The sequence below is a fragment of the Caretta caretta genome, chromosome 3 (genome assembly GCF_965140235.1).
Source record: "Caretta caretta isolate rCarCar2 chromosome 3, rCarCar1.hap1, whole genome shotgun sequence".
Taxonomy (NCBI): domain Eukaryota; kingdom Metazoa; phylum Chordata; order Testudines; family Cheloniidae; genus Caretta; species Caretta caretta.
The window spans coordinates 101,476,882-101,497,346 of NC_134208.1; the positions used below are offsets into that span (position 1 = coordinate 101,476,882).

A 20,465-nucleotide genomic window follows, 5' to 3' on the forward strand; every position below is an offset into this window, starting at 1 on the left:
AGGGTTGGGAGGATTTTGGGGGGAAAGATGTTTCCAAACAACGTTTTCCCAATAAACCCAGATAAACGTTTGGTGGTGGCCAAGGGCAAAGGGTAAAATAGTTTGTACCTTGGGGAAGTTTTAACCTAAGCTGGTAAAAGTAAGCTTAGGAGGTTTTCATGCAGGTCCCCACATCTGTACGCTAGAGTTCAGAGTGGGGAAGGAACCGTGACAGATGCTAATAATAGTTTGGGGAGTGTTTAGTTTAGATGCCACAAATAGTCCTTCTCCATGTTTCTTTTTGAAGCAGAACTAACAACTATGTACATCTGTTAAAAATAACCCTCCCTTTTCAGTTCAAAGGAGGTTGCAGACATGCAAACTTCAGCTTGCGCCTGATATTTTTGCATATAGCTGTAAGGATAATCCAGATACCTCAAATGCATTGCTTTAGGGTAACTAAGATCGCCAGATGTGCAGCTCCCACACCTCAGATTTGCAAGCGCTGTCTTGTGGTCAGACAGAATCAATGTGTTGACTTTAACACTTGACCTCCAACCTCACACTCTCTCCGTTCCCGAGATAAGAGATTACAAGTAGACATTTAATATGGGCCAAGAGTGTGAAGTCAGGGAATATGTCTGAAGATGCATAAGAAAAATACTTAGAAACCTGAAATAAGTATAAAATATTACATTTACATCTGTTTGATACATTAATCCAGGGTTTCTCAAACTTCATTGTACCGCGACCCCCTTCTGACAACAGAAATTATTACAAGACCCCAGGAAAGGGGACCAAAGCCTGAGCCCCTCCTCCCCTGCGCCTTGGGAAGCGCTGAAGCTTGAGGGCTTCAGCCCTGGGTGGTGGGGCTTGGGCTTTGGCTTCAGCCCTGGGCCCCAGCAAGTTTAACAGCCCTGGCAACCCCATTCAAACGGGGTCATGACCCACTTTGGGGTTCCAATCCACAGTTTATCTAAAGACTGGGTGTTCAGTGAACTACCCAGCTCTGACACAATATGGGACTGCCCCTCCCTACACATCTCTGTGGCCATGTGCCTTTTCACTTAACTTCAGTTCAAGAAATTTGATTGGTATGATACAGATGTTGCCAAAGGAGAATACAGAACTATCAAGTATCTTCCTGTTTGCGATATAAAACTATTGAGCCATACATCACCGTAACTTCCAAAAAGAGATTGAATGGAAGACAGACCGACTTTGCTCTGTGTTAAACAGGTAACTCCCCAGCTTCTGTGTTAAACGGGTAACATGATCATTAAAGACTACCTCTCTTCTATGGCAGGTTGCAGAACAGGTTTTCCTCTTTGACATGACTTATTTCTTATTCTTATTTGTTTCTTCTTCACGATTTCTCTTGTGCTATGTTTGTATTTACATTTGTCTGACAAACAAGACATGCTACGTTCCCCCAAAGATCTTACAATATTAAGTTCCGCCTGATTGTGCTACTAGTAGACCTTCCTTTCTCAAGATTTCACAGGTGTTGGGGAATTCTCTAGGTGGTGTAGAGCTGGCATAGGAGAAAGAGTGAGACCCTCAGGACTAGCCCATACATAGAGATGGCATGACATCTGGAGACAGTAAACCATGGAAAACCAGGATTAAATAAATAAAACCACGAGGCTTTAGGGCTTTGTTAACTACGCAGGTGTCTTGGTAGGCATTTTTTCCAAAATTTATTTAAGAAGGCTTGGGGTTGAACTGGGGAGAGGTTGAGTTTTGCTGGGGACAAAAACACTGTGAAAGAGGAAAGACTAGGGTAGAGAGTGAGAGAAGGACCACTAGGTGCATGTTAGGTACAGGAAGTAAGGAAGGACAATAGAGGGAGAGTGGGGAATTGGAAGGGGAGGGAAGGAGACATTTATTTCAAAATGATTCTAATTAACTATGATTTTATCAGATTTCTTGGGATTGAAATCAGAATGGGGAATACTAGAGAGCTGTCAGTGCAAAAGAAGGGGTAGACAAGAAAAGTGGAGAGAGAGGAGGAAGGATGGAGGGGTAGCGCTAGGACAGGGCAAGAGAGTGAGATTCTGAATGAACAGGGAAGCAAAGGAAGCATGGCAGGGGGCAAGCAGTGGTGAGAAACTTCTCTGTAAATCACCCAGTAGGACACTGTCTGGAATTGAGACTTGCAGCTGAACCTGAGACCAGCTAGCTGATCTACAGCCAAACATCCTGATCAACCAGACTCCCTGAGAGGCATCACCAGGTCTGCTCTTAAGCCCAGCAGCCCAGGCTGGTGGCTGCTCAACATTTATGCCTGTAGCTGCAATCACCTCTGTGCCTGCCTTGTTCCTAGCCATACTCCTGCCCTGCCCCAGTCCACTCTAGCCCTGCTTGTTTCCTGACTTTGGCTCTGACCCTCAGCTCTGACTCCTGGTTCCTGACTCTGGCTTTCATCATTAGGCATGAGCACCCACAGCTTAGCCCATGATAGTGGTTCTCTGGTTCAGTATGGCTTAGCTCCTTGGAATTCCAGGGTGTCATAGCTGCAATATTTACATTATCCCTATCTTAGTCTCTGCTCCTACTTCTTTGGAGTCAATGGTGAAACGCCCATTGACTTCAATTCCACAGGATCAGGTCCTTAGTGAGTGACCTATGCAAACCTGCTGCCTAACCGTGGTGTCACTATGCCATCAGTCAAACTCAAAATAAGGATCTTTCCAAATGTCTTCTGGATTACAGCTTTTGCATCTCTCCAATCATCTGTTGACAACACCCATCATGTTTATAGGCTCAGGCTTTTCCTGTGTCCTCCCACATAGAGGAAGCAGTGAGATGACAGAGATTCATCCTTAGAGGAAATATTGTCTTGTTTTGTTCCAAAATAAACACACACAAATGTCTTTTTAAGAAAAACAGCATATTTTTCTGTCGTTTTGTTTTGAAAACTTTCTCAGATACTGTTTATCATAGCAACTCTCTCTGGCATTTCAGCTAAATTATATCTGGAAATTACAGGACATGACAAGGTCAAGGGGCACTTCTACTGATGCCAAGCTCTGATTTTTTTTTAACTTTATTTACCTTCTGCTTTTGGACTAGATTCATATGATGCTTCTCCCCAACAACCAAGCACCCCCAGCCTTTTTTTTTTTTTTTTTACATTTTCTTTATATTTTTGGCATGTTTACTTCTCATGAAAGGTGCTAATTTGACAACTTCTATACGCTGTTTATCCAGAGACCAGGCACAGGGAGCCATAGTGTCCTGGCAGTGAGCCTCAACTCTTGTCTGGAGGCAGCACCTTGATGAATAAGATGGCTGTTCAGGGGCCTTGCCTATCGGGTCCTTGGCCTCTCTGCTGAGATTGCCCTAATGATGGCAGTTTTGTGGGTGTTATGAAACCTTTTCCTTAGGCCATGCAGTGGGGACTAAAACTTGGCCATAAGTAGTATACTGAGTAGCAATTGTAAATGTTGTGGAAATGAGGGCCTGATCCAAACCCCACTGAAAGGAAAGGCACCTGTTGACTTCAGTAGGTGCTGGATCAGACCCTTAATTCAGATCCACATAAATTACTAAATGTTAGGCGGTAACAATTTTCTTTTGCTGTGTTGGAGTTGGTTGGCAGTTTGTGGGTGAAATGTCCCTTTACCAAGCTACTGAGACATCCATCCCTCTTCAACAAACCTTACTTTTAAGCTACAGAAATAAAATACGATAGCCTTCAGATTCTGCAATAGAAACGATTGCTATACAACATCGCAGGAATGAAAAAGTGCTTTTTTTATAATGGTGTAACTTAAAAAGATAATGAGACTAATTAAAAAAAGCCCAGTAAATGAATATCCAAGATAATGGGTGAATGCAAGTATGCAGATCCTCAGTTAGTATAAATCAGCATAGTTCACCAGCTGAGGATCTGTCCCAAGTTTTTTTTTCCATGCTGTGTATTTACTGTGAGTTTCTGGCTTGTCTTAAACAGAAGACTATTTTTGTAATTTGTATGTGGTTTGTGGTGCTGTGAAGCTGGCATTCATGAGGACCCCAGAACATGAATCAGTGCAACTCAACAGTAACATTACTATTTGAACCATTAAATCATCTAGTCTGACCTTTTGTATATAGAATATCAGGGTTGGAAGGGACCTCAGGAGGTCATCTAGTCCAACCCGCTGCTCAAAGCAGGGCGAATCCCCAATTTTTGCCCCAGATCCCTAAATGACCCCCTCAAGGATTGAACTTACAACCCTGGGTTTAGCAGGCCAATGCTCAAACCAGACTTCCTGACCACAGTGAAGGATTCATTTACTCTGGTGACCAGGATCATATTGTGGGTACTGCTTGTTAAGATGAGTTATAGTCCTATTATTTGGAGGTACAAGATGGGGTGGTTAGCTGCCAAAATAACACCAATGATTTATGGATGGTGTTGTGGTATTTATGTCTCATCCAGGTTTTATCTAAACATCTTCAGGTTGTTTTTTTACGCATTGTAATATTACCACTTTAGAGCTGGTGGTACTGCATTTACATTTGTTTTGTGGTATGGCTTTGATGCCACAGTTAAATGGATTGTTTCTAAATGTTTCTTTTAATTGAATATGAACTGTTATTGTCTGTTAAGTGTCGTTAGTCAGGGGCTGTGTAATTCTGACGTGTACTGTACCACATCCACATATTCTTTTTTAATGTTTCTTAATAGATTGGAGATCATAAATCCAGAGTGATCTCTGAATTTTTGTAAAAGGGAAATCATGCCTCCCCATTAACTTAGAATTCTTTGAGGGGGGTCAACAAGTATGTGGGCCAAGGGGATCCAGTGGATATAGTGTACTTAGATTTTCAGAAATCCTTTGCAAGGTCCCTCACTAAAGGCTCTTTAAGCAAAGTAAGCTGTCAGGAGATAAAAGGGAAAGTCCTCTCATGGATCAGTAACTCGTTAAAAGATAGGAAACAAAGGGTAGGAATATATGATCAGTTTTCAGAATGGAGAGAGGTAAATAGGGTGTCCCCCCAAGGGTCTATACTGGGACCAGTACTGTTCAATATATCCATAAATGATTTGGAAAAAGGGATAAACAGTGAGGTGGCAAAATTTGCAGATGATACAAAACTACTTAAGATAGTTAAGTCCAAAGCAGACTGTGAAGAGCTACAAAGACATATCAAAAAACTGGGGGACTGGGCAACAAAATGGCAGATGAAATTCAGGGCTGCTAAATGCAAAGTAATGCACATTGGAAAACACAATCCCAACTATACATATAAAATGATGGGGTCTAAATTAGCTGTTACCACTCAAGAAAGAGATCTTGGAGTCATTGTGGATAGTTCTCTTAAAACATCTACTCACTGTGCAGTGGCAGTCAAAAAAGTTAACAGAATGTTGGGAATCATTAGGAAAGGGAATGATAAGACAGAAAATATCATATTGCCTCTATTTAAATCCATGGTACACCCACATCTTGAATAGTGCATGCAGATCTCGTCGCCCCATCTCAAAAAAGATATATTGGAATTGGAAAAGGTACAGAAAATGGCAACAAAAATGATTAGGGGTATGGTACAGCTTCTATATGAGGAGAGATTAATAAGATTGGGACTTTTTAGCTTGGAAAAGAGACGAGTAAGGGGGGATATGATAGAGGTCTATAAAATCATGACTGCTGTGGAGAAAATAAAGAAGTGTTATTTACTAGAACACAAACACTAAGGATCACCAACTGAAATTAATAGGTAGCATGTTTAAAACAAACAAAAGGAAGTATTTCTTCACAAAATGCACAGTCAGCCTGTGGAACTTTGTCAGAGGATGTTGTGAAGGTGCAGACTATAACAGGGTTCAAAAAAGAACTAGATAAGTTCATGAAGGATAGGTCCATCAATGACTATTAGCCAGGACGGGCAGCAATGGTGTCCCTTGCGTCTGTTTACCAGAAGCTGGGAATGAGCAACAGGATGGACCACTTGATTACTTGTTCTGTTCATTCCCTCTGAAGCACCCGGCATTGACCACTGTTGGAAGACAGGATACTGGGCTAGATGGACCTTTGGTCTGACACAGTATGGCCGTTCTTATGCTACAAATTCAAGGGGTTGCCTTCATACTGTCTGTTACCTGTTTTGTGAACTCGAATATCTGTAGCTAACTATAAATATCTTTTTTCTTTAAAGAGCTCATAGTTAACTGAGCCATGAGCTCGTAAAGTATTGAAAATATTTTCACCACAGCATAATACATAATTAATTCATAACATTACAGTCAAAGGACTAATTCTGCAACTTGTTTCCTTGACGACTCCTCCCCTCCCCCAGAGCAAAGTTTCATCAAGTAGATAAAGGCTAGTCTTTCCAGGAAATATTTACCTGAAATCTGAAACTTTGTTTCCTAAAACTTTTTTTCCCCTTCTGTTTTCCACCTGCTCTTGCCACCTCAAAGCGGTGCGGGATGAGGGACATGCTAGCCACTGCTTCCCACAGCTCCCGTTGGCCGGGAAAAGTGAACCATGGCCAGTGGGAGCTGCAGGGCTCCATGCCTGCAGAGGCTCCAGATAAACTGGCCCGGCCCACCAGTGGCTTTACCCTGAGTGGCTGGGTGGCAAAGGTTGTGACCCCTGCTCTAACTTGTTTACTTGTATGGATAAGAATCAGAGTAGATACTAAGTGTATTTTTCTGAGGTTACCTACTTCCTTTTAGCATCGACAAGCTAATTTAATTTCTTCTAAATCCCTTTCCTATCTTAATTGCCTTTATTTTATGCATGTGACTGTGTCCAGTTAATCTGAAGATCAAAGATGTGAGGCACTGCAGGAAACTCATAATATTACCTATAGTGTCTTCAGCTTATCTATCCCTGTTATAATGAATGGCAGGCAGTTCCCATCCATAAATCAGTGTAACTAGATTACCTGTGTATGCATAGGAACTGGAATGTTAACTTCAAAGGATGGGTCAGTGTGTGCTGACAAAAAAGGAGCTGTGGTCACATGCTGTGCTCAAAACACTTGACCGCCTGTTTCAGCTACAAAAGAGAAACCTCTGGCCTGATTCTGCATCTCTAGTATGCTGATCTTTAAAGAGGTAAAGCTTAAGATGTGGGACTAAGATTTGCCAAGAAGTTACTTCGAATACCCTGCAAAATCCATGGAATGACTCTAACAGACTCTACATATAAGCTGCCTTTGGATTCTGACCTGTTGAAATGATTCCAGAGAGACTGTTGTGCAAACCAGAATATTCACCATCAATGCTACAATTCTGATCTGAGGATTTAGCAATCTCTTGTAACGTATATGATTCTTTAACCATTCAGTAACTTTTTTCTTTTATTAATACATCTTCAGTTAGTTACTAAGGATTGGCTGACAACAGGGGTGAAAGAAAAATTGAACTCTTACCGGTACGGGGGCCAGCTCTGGCCCCACCAGAACAGGGGGGGCCTCAGGTGGAAGGGGTAGGGTAGGGGGTCAGCCTGCCCCAGCCAGCCCATCCGTGCTGCCTGGCTCATGCCGCCCGGGGCTCCAGCGGCAATTTAAAGGGCTCAGGGCTCCCGCCGATGCTGCAGCTCCAGGCCCTTTTAAATCGCTGGCCCTGGGGCAGTGGCCCGGGGTGTGTGTGTGAAAGGGGCAGCGAGGTCGCAGTGCTGCTGCAGCAGTGCTTTAAAGTCAGCTGTACGGGCTGGTACTGGCGGCCACTTTTTACTGGTGTGTGGTTCTACAGAACCTCTTTTGTTACTGGCTTGGTGAATCTAATTATAGAATAAATCACCAGTTTTTGGTGTGTTTCTGCCCTATTTCTTGCAGTCTGCCCTGAGCGTGGCATTCTCAGTGTGGGCTGTTCTAGGCACCAGTCACAGAAGCATTGAAAATCAACTTTCATTTTGGGGAAGGAAAAGCGTTGTAAGCAATTGACATAGGACAGTATCTGGTGCTAATATTTTTGTAAGGAATGTGAAAGAAGTAAAGGCCCAGTCCTACAATCTTGATTTATGTGAATGGTCTCATTGAAATCAACAGGATTACTTGCACAAGTAAAGACTACTTGTGTGATTGGCTATGGGATTGGTCTCCTAATCTGTAAATTTATCAGCTTCTGCTGCAAGCTTGCATGGCTTCATATAGACTGGATAACTAGATTTTCATTACCTAAAAGAGGGGTTTCAAAATGATCCTACAGTGACATTTAACTCAGTTTTTATTTTCTTTCCCATATTACAGGTACTGTCTGCCTGTGTGCTAACCATAATCCTAGGATGTATATTTGGACTGAAGCCTAGCTGTTCAAGAGATGGTAATTAACGCAATTCTCCAATATAAATAGTCTGAGCAATTCCTTTTTAAAATTGATCATGAAGTTATCAGAGTATCATCCTTATGTTGCAGGGAAAGACAGTTGTGTGCTTTACCTGAAGTAGTTTCAATTGCCAGCACATTCATCCAAGGACTTGCCTGTGGGAACTCTTCTAATTCATTGGTGTCTTCCGCCTCTTCTCTCTCTCTCTCTTCTCCCTCCCTCTCCCGCCCCGCACCATTATAAGGTTTGCCCAGACAGGAGACTGGGAGGTTGTATTCTAGGAACTGGAACAAATGAGGAAACAATTTGACTAGTGAAATGAGTAAATCCTCCATCAAAGAAATCCAAGCAGGAGTGGATTGTGACAGATTCTGACCAGACTCACAACACAGAAATGCTGTTGAGTTGAGTGTAAGGCCTTTTCAAGCTCAGCCAATAATCCCGTGATGGTATTTACCCTGATACTCCAATTACTGTTAAATCCCCACTGGAATCCATTTGGTATTCTACCATTTTACTCAGGCTTTGCAGAGAGAACCAGGATTTTTTCGTGACCGATGAACTGATCAGCAGCAGGAGATGAGGTGGACTCTTGATTCAGTAGTTGACTTCCATCCTCTATTTGTTTTTCTCTTTTAGTAACTGTGAAATACTTACGTCAGACCTTGTAGATGGGGGCTAGTACATGTGATTTTATTTATCAGGAAATAAACCAGCTGCCTAATATATATTTAATATGCCAGTCACCATGATATCTAACTTTAGGCAACCACAGAATATTAGAAAACTAGAATAAACACATCTGTCTAAACAGTGGTACAATATAGCTGTATCATTCCCTACAATGATCTTATTGTTGTTCTAGGCATATTGACCAATTCAGTATCAATGTTTAGCCATTGACCTCTAAATTCCCACCTCGTATTCCCCAACAGCATCCTAATAGCTACACACTGCTCGTTTGAAAGAAACAATGGAAAAGACATGAAGGAATGTTAATCATAATACTTTTAGTCTTTAATCATACCTCTAGCTGGAATAATTATAATGATACAAAGTCTGTGTCTAGAGCGGGTGCTAGTTTTCTGTCCTTTGCAGATATTTAGATCTTATTACCATTGTTGTTTGAGTTCTGCCCTACTTTTTGCTAACAACTGCTAAATTCCTAATACTGAGATTACTGAAAGTAATGACACTGTCCAATATTTCAGTCAAAACTTGCAAAGGCCGTTGCTTTGAAAGGACATTTGGAAACTGCCGTTGTGATAGAGATTGCGTCAAACTTGGAAATTGCTGCTTAGATTTCCAGGAAGCATGTGTACAGCCAGGTAAGGGTGAAAACATTGGGGAGACAAAGGGAAACAGTTACATCCTCTACCTTATAAGTTAGCGCCACCGGCGGGAGTGCTAGTGAAGACAGGTCATCAGCAGCTACTGCCGGTTTAAACACCGTGTTGCTTAGACCTGCTTTAAGAACATTGTGGTTAAAATGCCATTGATCTGTCTATGCTAGTGATTCCATTATTGCTTTCATTGATGAAGCTACAGTGGTTACTATTATTAAGTCTAGATCAAATAGTCTTGATTTGTTCCATTTTAGGCAATATGTGTCACTGTTGCATTGTTTTAATCCATAGTCGATGACTTAGCATAAACAAAAAGGGAGACAGGATGCACCCCTGCCTTACACCTGTCTTGATCCTGAATGGCTTACTCAATCCATTTTAATGCAGCATTTTGAGTTGGCATAGAATGCCTTCATAATGTTAATTAATTTTTTTGGAATTCCACATTGTTCTACAGTTTCCACAGTTTCTGTTTACACTATCAAATGCCTTTTGAGAGTCCAAAAAATTGATGGCAAGACTGCCTTGGGAATTCAATTGTGTTCTCAATAATCCGTCTCAGGGTGAAATTAGCATCTGTGCACAATCTCCCTTGTCTAAATCCAGATTGTTCATGTTGGATGGTTCCGGTCCCAAGCCCGGATCAAAAAGGAGGAGGGTTGGTCGATGGGGCGGCTTCCTGTCAACATAAAAAAAAAAAAAATTTCTAGCTACAGAAACTACTCATATAAATCTGCATGTAGACAAGAACTAAAAATTGTACTTTTTGCATTTGATTTTTGATTGTAGCTCATATATGGACCTGCAATAAGTTCCGGTGCGGAGAGAAGAGGCGGCCAGAGAATCGTTGCTCCTGTTCAGACGATTGTGTGGAAAACAAAGATTGTTGTGTCAATTATTATATAGTTTGCCAAGGTAAATTCCCATTTTACCTTTCCAACCTCACCCTGCTTGTTTGAAAGGAACAATAGAAAAGTTACGAAGCAGGAATAATGATAACAGTACAAAACTTGTGTCTAGAGCATGCTCTAGTTTTCTCACTTTTTCAAATCTTTAGATCTTGTTACCATTGTTGCTTGATTTCTGGCCAACTTTTTGCTAATGGCTGCCAAGTTCTCACTACGAAGATTACTACAAGTAATGATGCTACCTGAGAACTCCTGGCCTTGCTTCCTAACAGTGTGAAAACTGAAAGAAAAGTTTTATGCCCTTTTTTGTTTTGTTTTTGTTTTGTTTTTTGTTTTGAGAAATTGTGATGGACATTTAGCAGATCAGTTTTATTTAATTTAATATGAGAACTGTACAATATTTCTTAATGTGACTATACCTATTTTAGGAGCGAAAAGTTGGGTTGAAGAAAAATGTGAGGACATAAATGAACCCCAGTGCCCAGCAGGGTAAGGATAGTCTCTCTTTATTTGGAAGTTTGCATTTAGAACAATATTTTTAAGGGTAATGTTCTCTGTTTACAATCAAATAAACCACTCCTCACCTCAGCAGTCTCTGAATAGTAATTATATTCCATTATCCTTTATAGTGTATCAGTAATATTACAAATATAGGTGTTCTTATCCTGGTAAAAGGTTCGATATACAAGCACCATTTTACAACAATCTCACATAAATGTCCAATCCTGCAAAGTGCTGGGTGCTCACTTCTTCCATCTCAGAATCATGCAGCATTGGGTCTTTTAAGGTAACAAATTTTTGCTGTGGTATAAATGGTAGATATTCCAGACTTATGAACTAAAAATAAATGTGCTCTGTGCAACCAGCTAGAGAGGCGTGGAAGTCAATTGAAGTATTATTCAGGGCTATGAAGTGTCATGCCTCTTGCATGCCTTGTCATCCCTACCTGCAGCTCAGCCCAAATCTTACCTCTAGCTGACCTGTAAACTGGAGCAGCAGTGGGCCCTTTTGGTTGCTAGAGGCCACTGTGAAGCATGGGGACAGGAAGCCACGTGACCCATAGGACTCTCCTGTGGCTGCTTCCCCAGTGGGAGTTGAGCATGGAAGAGTCCAGCAGCAATGAGAGGAAATTAAGGGGTTGCAGCAGCAGCTAGTATCCCACTGGCAGGGCCAGAAGGTAAGGGGGCTCAGTACTGACCCCAGCCAGACACAGCTGCCCTCCCAGTCAGCACAACATTCAACTCCTACTACACACCTACCCCAGTGCCCCCTGAGCAGTACTCAGGCAACTTCCCAACTACCCTATACATGCTCCACTACCCACCAACTCCAGCACCCTAGAATCCACCCACCTAATCCAGCAACCCCAGATGACGTCCTGATAAGCATTAGGTTTTGGGCAGCTCCATGGCCTACATACCACCACTGCTAGGTGGAAGGTGTATTGACCATACACGGAATTTTGTGATCATATGCAAATTATCTACAGTATGCAAATTAGTTCCTTAAAAATGTGTATAAAATGTCACCTATGGAACTGCCAAGATTTGTGTAGCTCCTATAGTTATTCTACTTTGTAGATTAAATCAGTTCCAGCTCTCAGAATTTTTGTTTGTTTGTTTTTTTTTGGTTTGGTTTTTACCTTGGAGGACCAAGCCTCATCTAGCAATTTAGTAAAATTGGCTTTGAAACATAAGGATAGTTACACTAGCCAACAGCATATTATTTACTTGAGGTTTGGGGAATTTTGCCATTCAAGTCTTGTTTGGGATTCAGTCTGGGCTGTGAGCACTGGCTTCTGAAACCAAAATCGCTGTGTTATATTTACTATGGATATGCCACATGCATGGGTGTTTGGGACCACTGTGCAGATGTCTTCACAGTCCCTACTTAACTCCAAATGAAATAATTTTAAAAATATTTTTTGCCCATCTCTTCCTAATTTGTTTCCATTATGTGGATCAGTTGGGTTATTACATATGAAATACTTAAATGAGCTAATAGAATTGCTCTCGGGTCTCTACAACAACTGGACTTTTTTGTATTTTGAGTGTATGTCAAAGTGTTTCCTAATGTAGCCTTACTTAAGAAACAACAATTGGTGTTTCCTTGTCATACTTGCATATATTGTGCTTTTAAATCACTCTTAATTTTTTGTTTTGGGTTTTATTGGGTGGGTTCTGATGATCCAAAGTAGAATAAGGCTGTGATCCTATAAGTACTTAAGCTTAATTGTGCTTAACTTTATTCACCTGAGTAATCCCACAGACTTCAATGGGAATGTCACATGCTTGCACTGAAGTCTCTGCAGGATCAGGATCTACACAATTTATGCAAAGGGATAAATTTATTTTCTTTTGAAAAGAAAAATCCTTGTCTTTTCCTGTGGTGGTGGAGAAAGAATGTGTCAGACATCCTTAAGTTTCAGGTTAGGCTAGCTCAAGGGGGCAAGATATGTAGATTCCAATCATTTCTCTGGCTGATTCAGTGGAGGACTTTGAATCCACATCTCTTACCTCCAAGATGAGTGCCTTAATCACCAGGCTGTCGAGTTATTCTTGCTATTTGGCTCAATTGACTTTTAAGCATTTATACAAAGTTGACCAGCTCCAACAGGAGTGAGAATGATCAATTAACTGCAGAACGACCTGTAGCCTGGCTGTTAGAGTACTGGTCTGGAAGAGGGAAGTTCTGAGTTCAAGTTTCTGTCCCAGAGTGGGGCTTCAAACCCCCATCTCTCATGGCCCAGGCAAGTATGTTACGCATTGGGCTAAACCTTATAAAAGGGCTGAAAGGCAAACTTTGCTGACCTTGAAAAACTATTCTCCAGCAGAAACTATCAGGTCAAATTTATGAATAGTTTCTGGTTGACTGAAACTGCATTTTTCAGCAAACAAACTTTGAAAAATTTCTGTCCAGCTCTAATTGTGAACATTAATGAGCATCTGTTTAGCTCTTTACACTGAAAAAACACTGTACAGATATTAAATTCCATGTTTTTTTTTTTAACTCTCATTTCTAATTGCTCAGGTTTACGAAACCCCCAGTTTTGTTGTTTTCTTTGGATGGCTTCAGAGCAGAGTATTTGCACACATGGGGTGAACTTCTTCCTGTTGTTAGCAAATTACGTGAGTAGATTCTCTGTCTAGACGATAACATGACGCTTAATTAGAAAAATCTAAGCTGTCCATTGTTTTAAGAGTACAAGGAGAACTCTTTTAAACACTTCACCAGGAGCTGGCCAAGTATTCTTTGGGCTCTCAGTGAGAGATTGAAAATGGTTGAGCAGCCCTTTCTGTGGTTAAGCAGTGCTAATTTTGCAATGAATTTACATTGTTGTGAAAAATAAACTAGTTTAATGTGATGTTTTGACTCCATACCAATTCTAAAGTATGATTCAGCCTGCAGAGTGACTTGTATTTAGGTGGGGAGGTGACAAAATAATGGAAAGAGGAGTAGAAAGCATTTCAGTATTTTGAAAAGGAAATTGAGGTGGAGAAAATATGAGAAATGAGTACTAAAATGTAAGACCTGATGCATGGAGTAGGAAAGTGATAACATTTGAGGGAGGAGTTTCATTTTGTTAAATGAATGAGTGACCAGAACCGGCTGTAGTCTTAGTGCATTTTCCCACAGGTTTTGGGGTGTTTTACAGAATATGAACTTTGTTGTTTTCTTTTTTAAAAAAAGCCCAAAGTTTTTATCCCTTATAACTATAAAGATAGTTTAAACATAAGGCATACAACCAAACTCTTGGCCACTTGTAAAAATCCCATGGTACTTCTTGCCTGAGTAGCAATGTCAGGCTTGCTGTGCTGTCCAAATTACAATCTGGAGGGACTACATTCTGTTTATCTAAAAATAACAATGAAAACATTCTCTCCTTATATGTTAAAAATGTGTACACTTGGATTGAGATGGAAATAGGAGACAGACTTGTTGAAAGTCTCTGGGTAATGATAAAAGGGGTAAAAAGCAAGGGTGATGTCATGCTAGGAGTCTATTACAGGCCACCTAACCAGGAAGAAGAGGTGGATGAGGCTTTTTTAACCAGCTAACAAAATCATCCAAAGCACAGGAGTTGGTGGTGATGGGGGACTTCAGCTACCCAGACTTCTTTTTGGGAAAATAACACAGCAGGGCACAGATTATCCAATAAATTCTTGGAATGTTTTGGAGACAGTTTTTTATTTCAGAAGGTGGAGACAGCTACCAGGGGGAGAGGCTGTTCTAGATTTGATTTTGACAAATAAGGAGGAACTGGGAGAGAATTTGCAAGTGGAAAGCAGCTTGGGTGAAAGTGATCATGAAATGATAGAGTTCATGATTCTCTAAGGAATGGTAGGAGGGAGAACATCAAAATAAAGACAATGGATTTCAAGAAGGCAGAATTTAGCAAACTCAGGGAGTTGTAGATAAGGTCCCATGGGAAGCAAGTCTATGGGGAAAAACAAGAAGACAGTTGACAGTTTTTCAAAGAGACATTATTAAGGGCACAAGAGCAAACTATCCCACTGCGTAGGAAAGATAGGAAGTATGGCAAGAAACACCCTGTCTTAAGCAGGAGTTAGATCTTCAGTGATCTAAAAATCAAAAAAGAGTCCTACAAAAAGTGGAAACTACTATGTCAAATTACAAAGGATGAATATAAACAAATAACACAAGTATGTACAGACAAAATTAGAAAGGCCAAGGCATGAAATGAGATCAAACTAGCTAGAGACATAAAGGGTAACAAGAAAACATTGTACAAATACATTAGAAGCAAGAGGAAGACCAAAGACAGGGTAGGCCCATTACTCAATGAAGGGGGACAAATAATAACAGGAAATGTGGAAGGTGCTTCATGACTTCTTTGTTTTGGTTTTCACCAAGAAGGTTGGTGGTGATTGGACGTCTAACGTAGTGAATGCCAGTGAAAATGAGGTAGGATCAGAAGAGGCTAAAATAGGAAAAGAACAAGTTAAAAATTACTTGGACAAATTAGGTGTCTTCAAGTCACAAGGGCCTGATTAAATGCATCCTAAAATACTCAAGAAGCTGACTGAGGAGATATCTGAGCCATTAACAATTGTCTTTGAGAAGTCCTGGAAGATGGAAGAGATTCCAGAAGACTGGAAAAGGGTAAATATAGTGCCCATCTATAAAAAGGGAAATAAGAACAACCCAGAGAATTACAGACCAGTCAGCTTAACTTCAGTACCCAGAAAGATAATGGAGCAAATAATTAAGCAATCAGTTTGCAAATGTCTAGAAGATAATAATATGATAAGTAACCATCAACATGGATTTGTCAAAAACAAATCGTGTCAAACCAACCTGATACCTTTCTTTGACAGGGTAACAAGCCTTGTGGATGGGGGGGGGGAGGAAGCGATAGATGTGATATATCTTGATTTTAGTAAAGCTTTTGATACTGTCCCGCATGACTTTTTCATAAATAAACAAGGGAAATTGAACCTAGATGGAACTACTAGAAGGTGGGTGCAAAACTGGTTGGAAAACCATTCCCGGAGCATAGTTATCAGTGGTTCACAGTCAGGCTGGAAGGCTATAATGAGTGGGGTCCCACAGGGATCAGTTCTGGGTCCAGTTCTGTTCAATATCTTCATCAATGATTTAGATAATGGCATACAGAGTACACTTATAATGTTTGCAGACAATATCAAGCTAGGAGGGGTTGCAAGTGCTTTGGAGGATAGGATTAAAATTCAAAATGATCTGGACAAACTGGAGAAATGGTCTGAAGTAAATAGGATGAAATTCAATAAGGACAAATGCAAAGTACTCCACTTAGGAAGGAACAATCAGTTGCACACATACTAAATGGGAAATGACTGCCTAGGAAGGAGTACTGCGGAAAGGGATCTGGGGGTCATAGTGGATCACAAGCTAAATATGAGTCAACAATGTAACGCTGTTGCAAAAAAGGCGAACATCATTCTGAGATGTATTAGCAGGAGTGTTGTAAGCAAGACACGAGAAGTAATTCTTCTGCTCTACTCCATGCTGATTAGGCCTCAACTGGAGTATTGTGTCCAGTTCTGGGCATCACATTTCAGAAAGGATGTGGACAAATTGGAGAGAGTCCAGAGAAGAGCAACAAAAATGATCAAAGGTCTAGAAAACATGAGCTATGAGGGAAGATTGGAAAAAATAGGGTTTGTTTAGTCTGGAAAAGAGAAGACTGAGAGGAGAGTTTTCAAATATGTAAAAGGTTGTTACAAGGAGGAGGAAGAAAAATAGTTTCTTAACTTCTGAGGATAGGACAAAAAGCAATGGGCTTAAATTGCAGAAAGGGAGGTTTAGTTTGGACGTTAGGAAAAACTTCCTAACTGTCAGGGTGGTTAAGCGCTGGAATAAATTGCCTAGGGAGGTTGTGGAATCTTCATCATTTGCAGATTTTTTTTTAAGAGCAGGTTAGAGAAACACCTGTCAGGAATGGTCTAGATAATTAGTCCTGTCATGAGTGCAGGGGACTGGACTAGATGACCTCTCAAGGTGCCTTCCAGTTCTATGATATTCATCACAACTAAAGCTGACCGGAGGATGACAATTCCATATCACAGCAACTTTCAAGGTTTTGAAATTTTGTTTTCATTTTGTACTGAACCAAATCAAAATTTTTCAAACACTTTAATGAAATAGAATTATGTCAAAAAGTCCGTTTTTTGATTGAAAGCTGAGCTTTTTTTAAGGCACTCCTGATGAGAGAGACTAATTTTCACATTCTCTAGTCAGGTGACATGGGTACTGGCCTGAGATGTGGGTGACCCAGGTTTGAACCTGCTCTGCCTGACTCGGAGCAGTGCTTTTCATCCCAGATAGAGCAGGCTTGAAGTTGGATCTCCCACATCCCAGGCCAGTGCCATGCCATCAAGCTAGAGAGTGCAAGAGTTAGTCTCTCTCTGGTCACTTTGAACCAGAGAGCCCTGGATCTAGAAAGCCTTACCAATGAAAACTTAAAACTGATAACGATTTGGCTTTGGCTTTGAAATTTCCTTGTGTTAGAAATGTTGTGACGAGCTGAAGTCACATCCTATTATGTAAAATGGTGGGGATATTGTTCAGCGTTTGACACCTTTTACCTTATTGGTGCCTGCATTTCATTTGCAGGTTAAATGATTTATGATATGTACATGCGAGTATGTGGAATATAGCTCAGTTTTGGCTGTCAATGCATGGGAGTACAAGGAGGATAGGATATGACTCAAGGAGCCTTAGCCTCTCCTTCGTGCCTTGTGCAGGGGACCGCCACAGTATGGATAGGGGGTGCAAGCCCTGTGCTAGCCTGGAGCCAGCAATAGCCCTATCTTACCCAAAGTGAAGTTGGGGTACACAGACCTCACCTCTGCACTGACCAGCAGAGCTGGGCCAGCATGAGAGAGGAAGTACATGATGGACCCTTTCAAAGTTTGGAGCTCCTGATGTAGTGTACACAACCGTGGGCCCTTGGAGGAATTCTGGCAGAGAGTCTTCAGCTACTGCTGTTACAGCACAATGACGCCGCCGCCTCCTCCCCATGATTTTGTCAAAGGTTTGAAACCTGATGAAAGCCATTGATGTCAATGGAAAGAATCCTACTGATTTAAGTGGTCTTTGATTTTGGCCTGTAGTTTGTAATGAAACATTCTGGAATGGTAGGTGCTGTATGTAAGTTATTGTCATTTAATATTGTAAATCAATGTGTTGCTAACTTATTTTCATAGCACACTGACTAAATTAATAGTACCACATAGCCTCTGACCTGGCAAATAGTTACACACAGGAGTAACTATGCAGGTCAGTAGTACTATTGGAACTACTCATGCATATGTATTTGCAGGACCAGGGCCCATGGATATAAACTTCCCGTTCATTCCACTTAACAGTTAGGATTTAAGAAGCCAAACTGAGGCAGGCTCCAGGGACAATTTAAAGGGCCCGGAGCAGTAGTGGCGGCCGGAGCCCCGTCCCCAGAGTCCTGCTGCTGGAGCCCTGGGGAAGCGGCGGCGGGGCCCCGGGGACGATATAAAGGGCCCAGGGCTCCGGCCGCTGCTACCCACACAGGGCCCTTTAAACCGCTGCCAGAGCCCCCAGCTGCCGCTGTTACCTCGGGGAGGGGGAAGGAGGCACTTGCCAGTACAGGGTGGGCCGGGGCTGGCTTTGACCTCCCCCAGCCCCACCCCTTCCACCCAAGGCCCCACCACTTCCGGGGGCCAGAGCTGGCCCCGGCCCCAGCCCAGCCCGTACCGGTAAGTCCCTAGACTTACTTTCACTCCTGATCTATACTATACTGAATATATGGGAGAGAATGATCCAAAGTGCATGCATAGATTACGGAGCAGAACATCAATCTGATGACTCATTAACTTTACGCTTATCTATATCCTTTTACACACAACTTTTGGTCTGTGTGATTTTTTTTTTTTTGGTACTTTAGTGAGGATTATTGTCCTAATTTTCAGAAGAAGAGAACACCTATTTAGGTGCTTGTGTATAGATTTAGGCACCTTGCTTTAGGAAGCCAAATTTGACAATTTTGGCCTAACATGAATGATTTTTCATTCTCATATGTATTGGCAATGACGTTTTTTTTTTTTTAAGAGACCTGCAATTCTATGGCAAGAACATAAGTTTGAGCTTATGCCTAGAGAACATGATGATGAACACTCCTTTTTATGGGATGTGTATATAAACTGAAAGCAAAGTAAACAGCAATTTGTCAGATGATGTTGGATCATATTAAAGAAGTTCTGTATTAAAATCACAAATGAGTTTGATTCCCCATAGTTTAAATTCCAGGGTATTACTAATTAAGAGGTCTTTTGGTTTTTGGTACTGTTTCTCTCCCTCTATGTGTGAAACTTGCAAGCTGCTAATTGTGTTAGTACATTCTAAGACAGAGTCTGTTCTCAAAGCAATTCACAGAAAGAGAGAGACTCAAAGCAATACTCTAACAACAGAAACAGCACCCAGAGACTCCCTGCCCTTTTGTTGTATTAACAATTGTGATTAAAATAGAGATAGAGGATGTATGTGGATGGATGCTTGGTGTGGATAATAACTGAATGATCAGGGAGGTGGCCAGCCTAAGAATCCAGTGTCCATTGGCTGAAGAAGGCGTCAAGTGGAAATAACCAGAGGACCCCCGGAGGGCAGACTGGAATCCACCCAACAGCCTCAAGAATGGGAGAACCAAAGAACAAGATAACATCTAGCAGCACGGAGCCCTCAGGAATGTGCTACCTGCTGATTGATTCAGCAACAGCATGATAAAGCAATTCCCATAGACTAGCCTAGAAAGAAATTCCTACAAAAATAGACTCTAAAAAGTGAGAACTTTGGGGTCTGATTCTGCAAACTAACTTCCAGGAGCGTCAGATGAGCATCTGACAAGGCCCTGCTCCCTCCTCATGTCCAGGCCACCTGGCCAGTGGCTTGGCATGAGCAACTCTAAGGCTGGTAACTATGATAACAATCTTGCAGAACCTGTGTGTGTGTGTGTGTGTGTTTGTATGAATGAATGTGTGAATAAATATGAGATTGAATGGAATGTTATAGCTATAACTAACTGCTTACTATGATTCTTTCTGTATTCACAATAAATGTGGTATTTTGCCTTTTCCCCTTTAATAAGATCCGGCTGGCTTTTATTTTATTGGTATAACAATGATGGTTCAGAGAACTGGGGCAAGACAGCATTTATAGCCCTCAGGTAAAAGCTACTTTGCTTCTGGGAACTCCCAGACTGAAATCATTACTAGAGCTCACCCTGCACAGCCCTCTCACTAGCTGCCAGGTCTGCGTTCTAACTGGAGCAGCGTGACTTCTTTGATCATTCCTATATACATCTGCACCAGGTATTGTTTAAAAGGCCTGATTCTGTGACCGCTGACTTCAGTAGTCAAAGATTGGCCCCATAAGGGGTATCTAGAATGTGTTCCTACCACTCGCTATTAAGTCAATTGTGACACATTCATT

The 20,465-nt window shown here is 41.4% G+C and overlaps 1 protein-coding gene across 4 annotated transcripts in view; it reads left to right on the plus strand.

Annotated features, from left to right (window-relative positions):
- The window catches only part of ENPP1 (ectonucleotide pyrophosphatase/phosphodiesterase 1), a 73,258-nt gene that overhangs the window by 19,123 nt on the left and 33,670 nt on the right, over nucleotides 1-20,465 (plus strand). For 3 of the 4 annotated variants that reach the window (XR_007355813.2, XM_048844529.2, XM_048844530.2), the window contains exons 2-6: nucleotides 8,173-8,245; nucleotides 9,460-9,576; nucleotides 10,384-10,509; nucleotides 10,931-10,991; nucleotides 13,533-13,630. Coding sequence is in view for 3 of the 4 variants with exons in the window: in XM_048844529.2 (XP_048700486.2) it covers nucleotides 8,173-8,245; nucleotides 9,460-9,576; nucleotides 10,384-10,509; nucleotides 10,931-10,991; nucleotides 13,533-13,630 (475 nt within the window). In the remaining variant the exon portion in view is untranslated. The remainder of the gene's footprint in view (nucleotides 1-8,172; nucleotides 8,246-9,459; nucleotides 9,577-10,383; nucleotides 10,510-10,930; nucleotides 10,992-13,532; nucleotides 13,631-20,465) is intronic. The other variant, XM_048844531.2, reaches the window with a different exon arrangement.